This window comes from Rhinoraja longicauda, chromosome 38 (genome assembly GCF_053455715.1).
Source record: "Rhinoraja longicauda isolate Sanriku21f chromosome 38, sRhiLon1.1, whole genome shotgun sequence".
NCBI lineage: Eukaryota > Metazoa > Chordata > Chondrichthyes > Rajiformes > Arhynchobatidae > Rhinoraja > Rhinoraja longicauda.
Window position 1 is genome coordinate 9718848 of NC_135990.1, and position 13606 is coordinate 9732453.

At 50.7% G+C, this 13606-nt stretch overlaps 1 protein-coding gene across 2 annotated transcripts in view; it reads left to right on the top strand.

Annotated features, from left to right (window-relative positions):
- Positions 1-3612: 3612 nt before the first annotated feature.
- Positions 3613-13606, top strand: part of LOC144610993 (creatine kinase U-type, mitochondrial-like) — a 40539-nt gene continuing 30545 nt past the window's right edge. The window contains exons 1-2 of one of the 2 annotated variants that reach the window (XM_078430076.1): positions 3613-3736; positions 6739-6909. In XM_078430076.1, the coding sequence (XP_078286202.1) occupies positions 3723-3736; positions 6739-6909 (185 nt within the window). In that variant the 5' untranslated portion in view covers positions 3613-3722. Of the gene's footprint in view, positions 3744-6738; positions 6910-13606 lie in introns of both variants that reach the window. The other variant, XM_078430077.1, reaches the window with a different exon arrangement.

The window sequence follows — 13606 nt, forward strand, 5'->3', positions numbered from 1 at the left end:
AGGAGAGATTGGAAAGGGCTGGGTTTGCTTTCCACTGGAGTGGAGAAAGCTGAAAGGCTGAGGAGGTATCTGATGGAAGTGCACAAAACTGTCAGGGAGATGACGGGTGGCACAATGGTACAGCGGTAGAGTTGGCACCTCACATCACCAGAGACCCGGGTTCGATCCTGACTCTCCCTGTAACTGCGTGAGTTTTCTCCGGGTGCTCCGGTTTCCTCCCACATCCCAAAGACGTACAGGTCTGTAGCTTCTGCAAATTGTCCCTGGTGTGTAGGATAGAACTAGTGTATGGGTGATCGCTGGTCGACATTGTCACGGTGGACTGAAGGGCCTGTTTCTATACTATATCTCTAAACAAAATTTAGAGGGTAGAGGGTAGAGGGTAAAAAATCTTTTTTCCCCATGGTGAGGATGTCTAAACCAAAAGGGTTCTGGTACCTGTCCAAATGGATTTTAAATATTGTCATAGTACCTGCATTCTATTGACATCTCACCCATCCCTTCCACCTACATCCCTCCCTCCGGCTTTGCATTTCACTCCTTATTCGACTACCTTTTGCCTCCTATTGAGCCTTTGTCACTTGCTCCACCCATCTCCCAATCATCCCCTTCACCTGTATCCACCTATCACTTGCCAGGCTTTGAACCAAAGATACTAGAGGAGCAAGATGAACCACTCCGTTGAAATCGCCTATACTGAAGTGTAGTACGCAAAGGAGCGTAACGTCCGCCATTTTAGTAAGCAAAACCCGCCTCTCACAGTGTAATCAGTGTTTTGGGGGAACAGTATGTGTGATGATACCATTAAAATGCAGAATATATCTCATCTAACAATTCACAGATTGTTGTTATTTTTCTTTTTAAATGTTTCTGCAAGTTTCTGCTTACTAAAATGGCTGCCGTGACGTACTACGGTTTTTAGGGTCGAGTGGTCTATCTTGCTCCTCTAGTATCTTTGCTTTGAACTACCCTTCCAACTTTCTCCCCCCTATTCCATCAATCATAAGAAAGGCCCCACCCCCATACGTTTCCCCCACAGACGCTGCCTGCCACAGTACTCCAGTACTTTGTGTTTTTCTCCGGATTCCAACATCTGCAGTTCTTTGTGTCTTAACTATTTATTAATACTAGTCACGGAAACTAGTTTGGAAATCTTCCATGATGTGTAATACTTGTTTGGCAATTCGCATTGTGTCCAGCTTAAAACAGAGTCAAAAGAAGCAGGAGAATTCAATAGAAACAAACACTGCATTAGCAATTATACATATAGACAATAGGTGCAGGAGTAGGCCATTCGGCCCTTCGAGCCAGCACCGCCATTCAATGTGATCAAGGCTGATCATTCTCAATCAGTACCCCGTTCCTGCCTTCTCCCCATACCCCCTGACTCTGCTACCCGTAAGAGCTCTATCTAGCTCTCTCTTGAATGCATTCAGAGAACTGGCCTCCACTGCCTTCTGAGGCAGAGAATTCCACACACTCACAACTCTCTGACTGAAAAGGTTTTTCCTCATCTCCGTTCTAAATGGCCCACCCCTTATTCTCAAACTGTGGCCCCTGGTTCTGGACTCCCCCAACATTGGGAACATGTTTCCTGCCTCTAACGTGTCCAACACCTTAATAATAGGTAAACAAATATAGGTAAATAAATCTCGTCAACTTTGACAGTCCTTTACGTTATAAATAATGTTACTGATAATTGAAAGGAACATTTTCAGCAAACATATTGCCACATACAAGCATTGTGGACGCCTTAGTTACACTCATTATGGATTGGTGTGGAGATAACATTGTAAAACCAGCACTGTAAACTTTACAATGTGGGGGGGGGGAGGCCATTTGGCCCAACAGTGCTAGTCATCTTAATGCTCGACAACAGCTCCTTCCTGTCTATACCAAGGGCCTGAGATGTATGGAGAGGTTGAGCAAGACTCAGAGCGCAGGAGGATAAGGGGCGATCTTATAGAAGTGTACAAAGTCATTAAAGGATTAGATCGGTTAGACGCACAGAGGTTTGCAAGAATGACCCCAGGAATGAGCGTTTGTCGGCACTGGGCCTGTACTCGCTGGAGTTTAGAAGAATGAGGGGGGACCTCATTGAAACGTACAGAATAGTGTATGTTGGATAGACGTTTGGATAGAGTGGATTTGGAGAGGGTGTTTCCACTAGTGGGAGAGTCTAGGACCAGAGGTCACAGCCTCAGAATCAAAGGACGTTCTTTTAGGAAGGAGATGAGGAGAAATTTCTTTAGTCAGAGGGTGCTGAATCTGTGGAATTCATTGTCACAGAAGGCTGTGGAGGCCAAGTCAGTGGATATTTTTAAGGCAGAGATAGATAGATTCTTGATTAGTTCGGGTGTCAGGGGTTATGGGGAGAAGACAGAATGGGGTTTGGAGGGAGAGATGGATCACCCATGATTAAATGGCGGAGTAGACTTGATGGGCCGAATGGCCTAATTCTGCTCCTATCACCTATGACCTTATGAGTCTCTTGCCCAAAGTAAGGGAATCAAGAACCAGAGGACATAGGTTTAAGGTGAAGGTTTAAGGTTGAATAGGAACCTGAGGGGCAAATTTTTCACACAAAGGGTGGTGGGTGTATAGAACAAGCTGCCGGAAGAAGTAGGTGAGGCTGGGACTATCACAATGTTTAAGGAACATTAGACAGGTACATGGACAGGACAAGTTTAGAGGAATATGGGCCAAAAGCAGGCAGATGGGACTAGTGTAGATGGGGCATGGGCAAGTTGGGCCGAAGGGCTTATTTCCACCCTGTATCACTCTATGACTATGACTCTATATAACCCAATGTCTCCTTCTCTTCCTTTCTCCCCCTCTCTCCCCCTCTCTCCCCCTCTCTCTCTTCCCCCTTTCTCTCTCCCCTCTGTCTCTCTCCCTCTCCCTCTCCCTCCTCTCTCTCCCCCTTTTCTCTCTCCCCCTCTCTCTCTCTCTCTCTTTCTCCCCCTTTCTCTCTCCCCTCTGTCTCTCTCTCCCTTCCTCCCCCTCTCTCTCCCTCTCCTCTCTCCCCTCTCTCTCTCCCTCCCTCCCTCCCTCCCTCCCTCCCTCTCCTCTCCCCTCTCTCTCTCTCTCTCTCTCCTCCCTCCCTCCACTCCCTCTCCTCTCTCCTCTCCTCTCTCTCCCTCTCCCTCTCCTCTCTCCCTCCTCTCCCCCTCCTCTCCCTCTCCCTCTCCTCCTCTCCCCTCTCCCTCTCCCTCTCCCTCTCCCTCCCTCCCCTCCCTCCCTCTCCCTCTCCCTCTCCTCTCCCTCTCCCTCTCCCGCCCCTCTCCCTCTCCCTCTCCCTCTCCCTCTCCCTCTCTCTCCCTCCTCTCCCTCTCCCTCTCCCTCTCTCCCTCTCCCTCTCCCTCTCTCCTCTCCCTCTCTCCCTCTCCCCCTCTCCCCTCTCTCTCTCCCCTCTCTCTCCCTCTTTTTCTCTTCCCTCTGTCTCTCTCCCCCTCCACCTCTCCCTCTCCCTCTCCCTCTCCCTCCCCTCTCTGTCTCTCACACACACACACACACACATTGCTTCGAGTGTGTCCTGAAACGTATCCTTTGCCCGTTGGTTGGGTGGAGTTGGTTGATGACTACACTGGGCTACTCAGCTCGACCTCTCCCGGTGGGAGCGAGTGCCTTCTTGCCTTGTCATCACCAACGCGGTGAAACCATTCTCCTGATTCAGGGGAACCGACCAGATTCCGACCAGTGTGTGGTGGCCGCTTCGGGAGATGAGGGGGCGCTGGTAAAAGGTTTATAAATGTATTATTCAACCTGATTGGGGGGGGGGGAGATGGATATTTAGTGAAGGGCGTTGGGACGAAGGCGGACGATGCAGCATGAATTAGATGCAGCATGAATTAGATGCAGCAAGGCTGGGAGAGAGCATTGTGTTCAGAATACATCCACACCTTGTAATGTTGGGAGAGGGGCAGAGGGGGCGAGCGGGGTAGTGGGCAGGTGATTTCAGCTTAGAGCGGTGCAGCATAGAGAGGCCCTTCGGCCCGCGTTGTCCATGCTACCCCTCTACACCACGTAATGTTGGGAGAGGGGCTGTGGGGACAGAGGGGGGAGAGCGGGGTAGTGGGCAGGTGATTGCAGCTTAGAGCGGTGCAGCACAGAAGGAGGCCCTTCGGCCCGCGTTGTCCATGCTACCCCTCTACACCACGTAATGTTGGGAGAGGGGCTGTGGGGACAGAGGGGGGAGAGCGGGGTAGTGGGCAGGTGATTGCAGCTTAGAGCGGTGCAGCACAGAAGGAGGCCCTTCGGCCCGCGTTGTCCATGCTACCCCCTCTACACCCTTCGGCGCTAATCGCATTTACCCGCATTAGGTCAGCCTGCACGTTTATTCTTTCTGCCAGTGCTGCAGCGGGTTGAAGTGGAATTTATCCGGTGGTCGTTGCCCCTCGACACTGCGTAAGTTTGCATTGGTTGCCAGGGTCGGAGGCGTGTTACTGTTTGTTTACGGGGAGGAAAAACTAATAAAAGTGCTTTGAAATATCTCTGCGGACTTTGGGCATTGACATTGAGGGAGGGCCGACCTAATCAGACCTGGCGACGCCTTCATCCCTGGATCCATCCGTCTGTCCCCCCTCCAATCCCAAACATAGACCCCCCCCCTCAAACATAGACCCCCCCCCCTCCTCTCAAACATAGACCCCCCTCTCAAATATAGACCCCCTCTCAAACATAGACTCCCCCTCTCTCACACATAGACCCACCCCCCTCAAATATAGACCCCCCTCTCTCAAACATAGACCCCCCACCCTCTCAAACATAGACCCCCCCCTCTCAAACATAGACACCACCCCCTCTCAAACATAGACCCCCCCTCTCAAACATAGACCCCCACCCCTCCTCTCAAACATAGACCCACCCCCTCTCAAATATAGATCCCCTCTCAAACATATACGCCCCCCTCTCTCAAACATAGACCCACCCCCTCTCAAATATAGACCCCCCTCAAACATAGACCCCCCCTCCTCTCAAACATAGACCCCCCTCTCAAACATAGACCCCCCTCTCAAACATAGACCCACCCCCTCTCAAATATAGACCCCCCTCTCAAACATAGACACCCCACTCTCTCAAAGATAGACCCCCTCTCTCAAACATAGACCCCCTCTCTCAAACATAGACGCACCCCCCTCTCAAACATGGACCCCCCTCTCAAATATAGACCCACCCCCCTCTCAAACATAGACCCCCCCTCTCAAACATAGACCCCGTCTCAAACATAGACCCCCCCTCAAACAGACCCCCCCTCAAACATAGACCCCCCCCCCCCTCAAACATAGACCCCCCTCTCAAACATAGACCCCTCCCTCTCAAACATAGACCCCCCCTCTCCCCCAAAGACAGACACAGAAAATGCTGGAGCGGTGGATACTGCCCGCCCCACTGAATTGCTCCAGCTTTTTGTGTCTATCTTTGGTTTTAGACATAGAGTGCTGGAGCAACTCAGCGGGTGAGACAGCAATTAGTTATTAGTTCCTTGCGATTGCTCCCCTTCTCGACATTCCCTGGGCAGCGAGCGCTGGGGCGACGTGGCACTGTCCACCTGGCGCGGTGCTGAAACCGCCTCCCTCGCTGGCTTTTATTCACAAAATGCTGGAGTAACTCAGCGGGTCAGGCAGCATCTCGGGAGAGAAGGAATGGGTGACGTTTCGGGTCGAGACCCTTCTTCAGACCCTCGCTGGTTACTTCCCTCCCAACCTGGCCAAGCAGCTGGGAAATGCGGTACCGACCAACGCCCGCGATGAAGAAAGAGACCCCCGAGTTATTACATACACTCCCTCTTGCCTAGAATTCGGGTTATGCATGCCACCCACCCACACACACGCACACACACACACACACACACACACACACCCTCCCACACACCCCACACCCACACACACCCACACACACGCACACACACACACCCTCCCACACACCGCACCCACACACACCCACACACGCACACACACACACACACACCCTCCCACACACCCCACACCCACACACGCACACACACGCACACAAAGAGAGACACACACACACAAAGAGAGAGACACACACACTCACACCCTCCCACACACACACACACACAAAGAGAGAGACACACATACCCACCCACACACACACACACACACACACACACACAATATGTGCAGGCAAATGCAGATATATGCAAAGCTATGTACGTGATGGATTGATTGAATTAATTGCAAATGTGGAGGGGATGAGGTGGGGAGGGAAGGGGAGGGGGGAAGGGAAGGGAGGGTAGGGGAGGTGGGGAGGGGAGGTAGGGGAGGGTAGGTGAGGTGGGGCGGTGAGGTAGGGGAGGGCAAGGGTTGGGGGGGGGTGGGGAGATGGGGAGGGGGAGAGTCAGGAGGTGGGGAGAGGAGGGTAGGGGAGGGGAGAGTCAGGAGGTGGGGAGGGGAGGGGAGAGTCAGGAGGTGGGGAGGGGAAGGGAGGGTAGGGGAGGTGGGGAGGGGAGCGCTTCTAGTTCCTCAGTCTTTCCCTCACAGTTGCCGGCTACCGATTGCCGCGAGTTTCACTGCGGTATTTCTGCGCACAGATCGGGTTTACGCCGGCCTCTCGCATTGCATTCGCATCACGCCTCCCCTCCCTCCCCTCCCTTCCATCCCTCCCCTTCCCTTCCCTCCCCTTTCCATCCCTCCCCTCCCCTCCCCTCCTTCCCCTCCCCTCCCACCGCTCCACACCGCCGCCGCTCTCATCCTCTCACCGCCCTTCTGCCCACAGGTTCCTGGGGCTCGCTGTCAACATGGCCAGCACTTTCTCACGAATCCTGAGCAACAGGAAGGCGGGCGGGATCCTGACCCTGGTGGGAGCCGGGTCTCTGGCGGCCGGTTACCTGTTGGCCAGGGACTGCGTGAGGGCAGGGAACGAGCAGAGGAAACTCTACCCCGCCAGGTAAGAAGAAGCCAATGTCACCGCTGGAGCCCGTGGAAGCGGCGGAGGGCAGGATCGTTACTGAGCTGGTTTCTCCTGGGTGACCATCTGTTTATTGTTGGCTGTAGGGTGAATACTCAGCTCCCGTTGCTAGCGTGTTATGTCCTGGAATTTACTTGAGCGGCTAATCCTCCCCACCGTCTCCTGAAGGTCACCTGAACCCAAGGGCGCAGCGGTAGAGTTGCTGCCTTACAGCGCCGGAGACCCGGGTTCCATCCCGACTACGGGTGAAACATAGAAACATAGAAAATAGGTGCAGGAGTAGGCCATTCGGCCCTTCGAGCCTGCACCGCTGAAGAAGGGTCTCGACCCGAAACGTCACCCATTCCTTCTCTCCCGAGATGCTGCCTGACCTGCTGAGTTACTCCAGCATTTGGTGAATAAATCGATTTCTACCAGCATCTGCTGTTATTTTCTTATACCGCCATTCAATATGATCATGGCTGATCATCCAGCTCAGTAGCCTGTACCTGCCTTCTCTCCATACCCCCTGATCCCTTTAGCCACAAGGGCCACATCGAACTCCCTCTTAAATATAGCCAATGAACTGGCCTCAACTACCTTCTGTGGCAGAGAATTCCACAGACTCACCACTCTCTGTGTGAAAAAAAATGTTCTCATCTCGGTCCTAAAAGACTTCCCCCTTATCCTTAAGCTGTGACCCCTTGTTCTGGACTTCCCCAACATCAGGAACAATCTTCCTGCATCTAGCCTGTCCAACCCGTTAAGAATTTTATATGTTTCTGTACGGGTGCTGTCTGTACGGAGTTTGTACGTTCTCCCCGTGATCATGTGGGTTTTTTTTCCCGAGGGCGATTTCCTCCCACACTCCGTACAGGTTTGTAGGTTAATTGGCTGATATGAATGTAGATTGACCCTAGTGTGTGTTGGTAGGATGGTGTTAATGGGCCGAACGGCCTGTATCCGCGCTGTATCTCTAATCTAGGACTGAACTGCACCAGCGCCCGCCCCCTCCTCAACGTGGAAGTCAGATCATTGGGTATCTTTCAGGCGCAGATTGACAGATTATTGATCAGCGCGGGTGTATGGGGAGAAGGAGGGTGTGACAGATCGGCCATGATTGAATGGCGGATGGGCCGAATGGGCCTAATTCCAAATTGGTCATCCCCTTCGCGGGTCACCGAGTTCCCAAATCCAATGTCGTCGCATTAAGCAGTTTCAATCGTTTAATGGCCTTGTTCCCCTCAGCTAACAATGAACCACCCTACATTGTCCTTGATCAGCGTTCCCTTTGATCTGTGTTTTCACACCTTACCCTTCCATATCTTTATGTCTCCCTCTCCCCCAACTCTCAGTCTGAGGAAGGGTCTCGACCCGAAACGTCGCCCATTCCTTCCCTCCAGAGATGCTGCCTGACCCGCTGAGTTACTCCAGCATTCTGTGTCTGTCTTAAGTCGTTTCCAAATGGGTTTACAGAATAGCTGTGAGTGGATGTTAACTAAGACTCAAACATCAATAGCGTCTCTCCTTCCCCTCTCTCCACCCCCCCCCCTCCCCTCTCTCCACCCCCCCCCCCCTCCCCTCTCTCCACCCCCCCCTCTCTCCACCCCCCCCCCCTCCCCTCACCTCCCCCCCCCCTCCCCTCCTCTCCCCCCCTCCCCTCACCCCCCCCTCCCCTCACCCCCCCCCTCCCCTCTCTCCCCCCCTCCCCTCTCTCCCCCCCCTCCCCTCTCTCCCCCCCCTCCCCTCTCTCCCCCCCCTCCCCTCTCTCCACCCCCCCTCTCTCCACCACCCCCCCCTCCCCGTGAGAACCACCGCCGCCGAATAAAAGCATTTTGACCCCCCCGCCTGCCTGTGTTCATTTGTCTCACTACAACTCTACACGGTCCACTTGGTAGCGATTGTTAGCTGTCCAAGTGTTGTAGTGGAGGCATGACCTGAGTCCGACAAGGACAAACGAGATGGCTGAAATGCAATTCTGGGCTGAGATAGAAACATAGAAACATAGAAAATAGGTGCAGGAGTTTCATTCACTGTGTCGGTGTAAACTAGAATTGCAGTCTTAGATGATAGATTCATAGAAACATAGAAAATAGGTGCAGGAGTAGGCCATTCGGCCCTTCGAGCCTGCACCGCCATTCAATATGATCATGGCTGATCATCCAACAGTATCCCGTACCTGCCTTCTCTCCATACCCCCTGATCCCTTTAGCCACAAGGGCCACATCTAACTCCCTCTTAAATATAACCAATGAACTGGCTTCAACTACCTTCTGTGGCAGAGAATTCCACAGATTCACCACTCTGTGTGAAGAAATGTTTTCTCATCTCGGTCCTAAAAGATACTGGCGAGAAACCAAAAACAGTGAGACAGTTTCAGCCAAGTGGCACCAGCTTCTCGTTTTCACCCAACAAACAGTTAACAACGGCCAGTTTCCTTTATCATCCTTACTTTTCTTGGCACATCTTTTATTCCTTATTCGTTATCTCCCCACGTCATCGTCTCCGTCTCTCGTCTCCCTAATCCCGAGCCAGTCGACCCGAGACATCACACCACCCATAGACATCACACCACCCATTCCTTCTCTCCTGAGATGCTGCCTGTCCCGCTGAGTTACTCCAGCATTTTGTGAAATAAATACCATCAATTTTTTTTTGGTGACCTTCAACTTTCGATCCCCTCTTAATCAATCAAGAAACATTCTTCCATTTGCCTGACTAATGGGTGTGATACACCCTTATGTTATAATGAGGTTTTATTGCATCCAGCCTGCTTTGCAGGTTTCTATGTTCATCTAAGTTTGCAGATGACACTGAATTAGGCTCATTTAGGGGTTGGGAGGAGAGATATCATAGGAACATGAAGGGCACCTTTTCACACAATGCGTGGTCGATATATGGAATGAGCTGCAGGAGGAAGTAGTTTTGGCAGGTACTATCACAATGTTCTGGAAACATTTAGACAGGTACATTAATAGGATGGGTTAAGAGAAATATGGACCAAATGCAGGCAGGTGGGTCTAGTGTAGATGAGGCATGTTGGTCGGCGTGGGCCAGTTGTTCGGGGAGTCTGAGTGCACCTTGATGTGTCTATCTGCGGTTTAAAACCAGCATCTGTAGTCCTTTCCGACGCATTTCAGCTTGTGGCTCTGTTGAGTTGGGAAGGCGCCGGTTCTTGTTCACAACTCGTCCATCTGTTCTCCGGCGTGCGTCAAATCCAAGGCGCTTAAACCTGGGATTAGACTCTGTAAACCGGTGGGAATCTCGGGCCAAGATCACGGTTATAATTGTTGAAGAGACGAAACAACTCAGTCAGGTTCCAATGTACAAAGTACTGGAGGAACTCAATGGGCGAGGCAGCGTCTGCGATGGAAATGGGCAGACTATGTTGCGGGTCTGGACCCATAGTCAGACTCAAACTGTGTTGGAAGGAACAGTGGTGGTTTAAATTGAACATAGACACAGAATGCTGGAGTAACTCAGCGGGACAGGCAGCATCTCTGGAGAGAAGGAATGGGTGGCATTTCGGGATCCATCTGCACACTCAAACTGGTTGACCTGTTGTGTGTGGAGTTATTGAGCACATGGGGAATACAGGTCGAAGGTATCACAAAATGCTGGAGTAACTCAGCGGGTCAGGCAGCATCTAGGAGAGAGGGAATGGGTGACGTTTCGGGTCGAGACCCTTCTTCAGACTGGGAATACCAGGAATTCTCTAGACCGCCCGGCGTTTCATTCACTGTGTCGGTGTAAACTAGAATTGCAGTCTTAGATGATAGATTCATAGAAACATAGAAAATAGGTGCAGGAGTAGGCCATTCGGCCCTTCGAGCCTGCACCGCATGGCTGATCATCCAACAGTATCCCATACCTGCCTTCTCTCCATACCCCCTGATCCCTTTAGCCACAAGGGCCTCATCTGACTCCCTCTTAAATATAGCCAATGAACTGGCCTCAACTACCTTCTGTGGCAGAGAATTCCACAGATTCCCACTCTGTGTGAAAAAAAACTTTCTCATCTCGGTCCTAAAAGACTTCCCCCTTATCCTTAAACTGTGACCCCTGGTTCTGGACTTCCCCAACATCGGGAACAATCTTCCTGCATCTAGCCTGTCCAACCCCTTAAGAATTTTGTAGGTTTCTATAAGATCTCCCCTCAATCTTCTAAATTCCAGCGAGTACAAGCCGAGTCTGTCCAGTCTTTCTTCATATGAAAGTCCTGCCATCCCAGGGATGACTCATTGAGTCATAGAGCAGGTAAACAGGCTCTTCGGCCCAATTTGCCCACGCCGACCAAGATGGCCCGTCTACGCTAGTTCCGCCTGCTAGCGTTTGGCCCATATTCAGCCAAACCACTCCGATCCGCGTACTATGGAAGTGCAAGTAACCAGATAGTTAGTATTTGCGTACCACCCTTTTGTATTGAACTTTGTACTGTATGATTCACTCTCAGGTTTCAGTAACCATGACAGCACCTGTCCAAATGTCTTTTAAATTCTGTTAGAGTGCTCAACTACTCCTTGTGGCAGTATGTTTCATATACCCTCATGTGGAAAAAGTTGTCCCTCAGGTTCATGTTAAATCTTTCTCCATCTCACCTTAAAGATATACCAGCAAGGAAAGTTGAGCTTATAGGACTTGGTATTACAACCCCTACTGTAATCGGCACCTTCTTAATCTCTTGAGTGGGGGTCGGGGTAAAGACTTCATTGGGGGTCATCAGGTGGGCACCCTCCTTCCTTGGCGTTTCGTTGATAGGCCCACGACACCTCCAGAGGGCTCAACAGCGATACCTGGCATCCCAGGTGCGCTCCCCTCCGTTTTTACCCCTGTCGCTGGTCATTTTGCAGCCCAGTTGGAGTCTTTCCTCTTCAGCCACAGCCAGTTGCTGCTTCGCTCGGCAGCCTCTGGCAGCAACCTGACGGCTTGCCGAAAGGCCTGTCCTTGGACTCCCATTCCCTTCAGGAGTCTGGTTGTTGACGTGGCTACAAACCCTCTACAACCAACCTCTACAGGGAGCACCTGGGCACGCCAGCCACGTCATTTTGCCTCGGCTATATTCTCGGCTATAAGAAACTATATTCAACTCTGCATTTACCCACTAATATGGGTTTTCTCAAAATATATAGGTTGTCCACTTTACAAGCAGGACGCAAGAATAATTAATTATAATTATAAACTATATATGAGGTCTGAGGTAAGAAAGGGCATGAATGTTGATAGTAACCCTATGACCAGAAGTGAACTGTTGACTGTAGGGTAACAGATTACTAGCTCCCTAGATACAGGACATCTTTCACCATGAGTCTTTAAGCATTTTGCTTTCCTATTCTCGACATGGTTGAAATGGAAAACAATTTTTAGAAGCGTTCACTTTGCAGGTTTTTGCGCGCACACACACACATATACACACACACACACACACACACATGTATACACACACTTATACACATATACACACACACATACATACACACACACCCATATACACACTCACATATACACACACACATATACACATATACACACACACATACATATACACACACATACACACACACACACATACACACACACATGTACACACATGCACACACACACTTATACACATATACACACAAACAACACACACACACACACATATACACACTCACATATACACACACATATATACACACGCACACACATGCATACTCACACTTATACACATATACACACAAAAAACACACATATACACACTCACATATACACATATATACACACACACATATACACCCACATATACACACACTCACACAAACACACACACACACACACACATATATAAAGCTTTTTTCTTGTTTATTATGGGTCTGACAGAGTACTATGTTACATATCGGTTGTGCTGCTTCAAGTAAGAATTTCATAGTTCTGGTTTGGAACAAATGGCAATAAAACACACTTGACCCGTGACTAAATGAGTGATGTGTCTTGTCTAGATCTTGGCATGGCCATGAGTATAAAGTGCAAGCAATGATCTGAGCAAGGCAGATAAAGCAAGGGCAGTGGCTAGGATTGAAGTCCACAGGAAGGTCTCTTACATGGCAGATCCTTATTTCTTAGCAAGGAATTGCCCTATTCAACCTTGGACCGGCTTTATTTAATTGAGCTGAGCTCCCATGTGAAACAGGGTACGACAAAAAGCAGGAGACTGACCTCTGGTGACACAGGAGACATACGAGATGAATGGAATTAGTCAGGCTGCCGGGAGAGAGGAAGCACCTGTTACCCAGACTTCTGCTAGCATTTATACCTTTGAATAAATATAAGAAACAAGACTGACGTCACTTAATAAACAGGCATGGGAAAGGAGAAGTTCCCGTTGCGGTACCTATTACACTTGCAGGCAGTCTGGGCAGCAGGCGCTGTCAGGAAGGGCTGGATGAAACAGTATTCAGCCCAGAAGCCACTCTGTCCCCCATCTCATTCTGCCCCTTGTCATCTACAAGGATGGTGGCGCAGCGGTAGAGTTGCTGCCTTACAGAGACCCCGGTTCGATCCTGACCTTGGGTGCTGTCTGTACAGAGTTTGTACGTTCTCCGCGAGGGATTTCTCCAGTTTCCTCCCACACTCCAAAGACGTACGTGTTTGTAGGTTACTTGGCCTCAGTAAAATTGTAAATTGGCCCTAATGTGTGGGATAGTGCTAGTGTACGGGG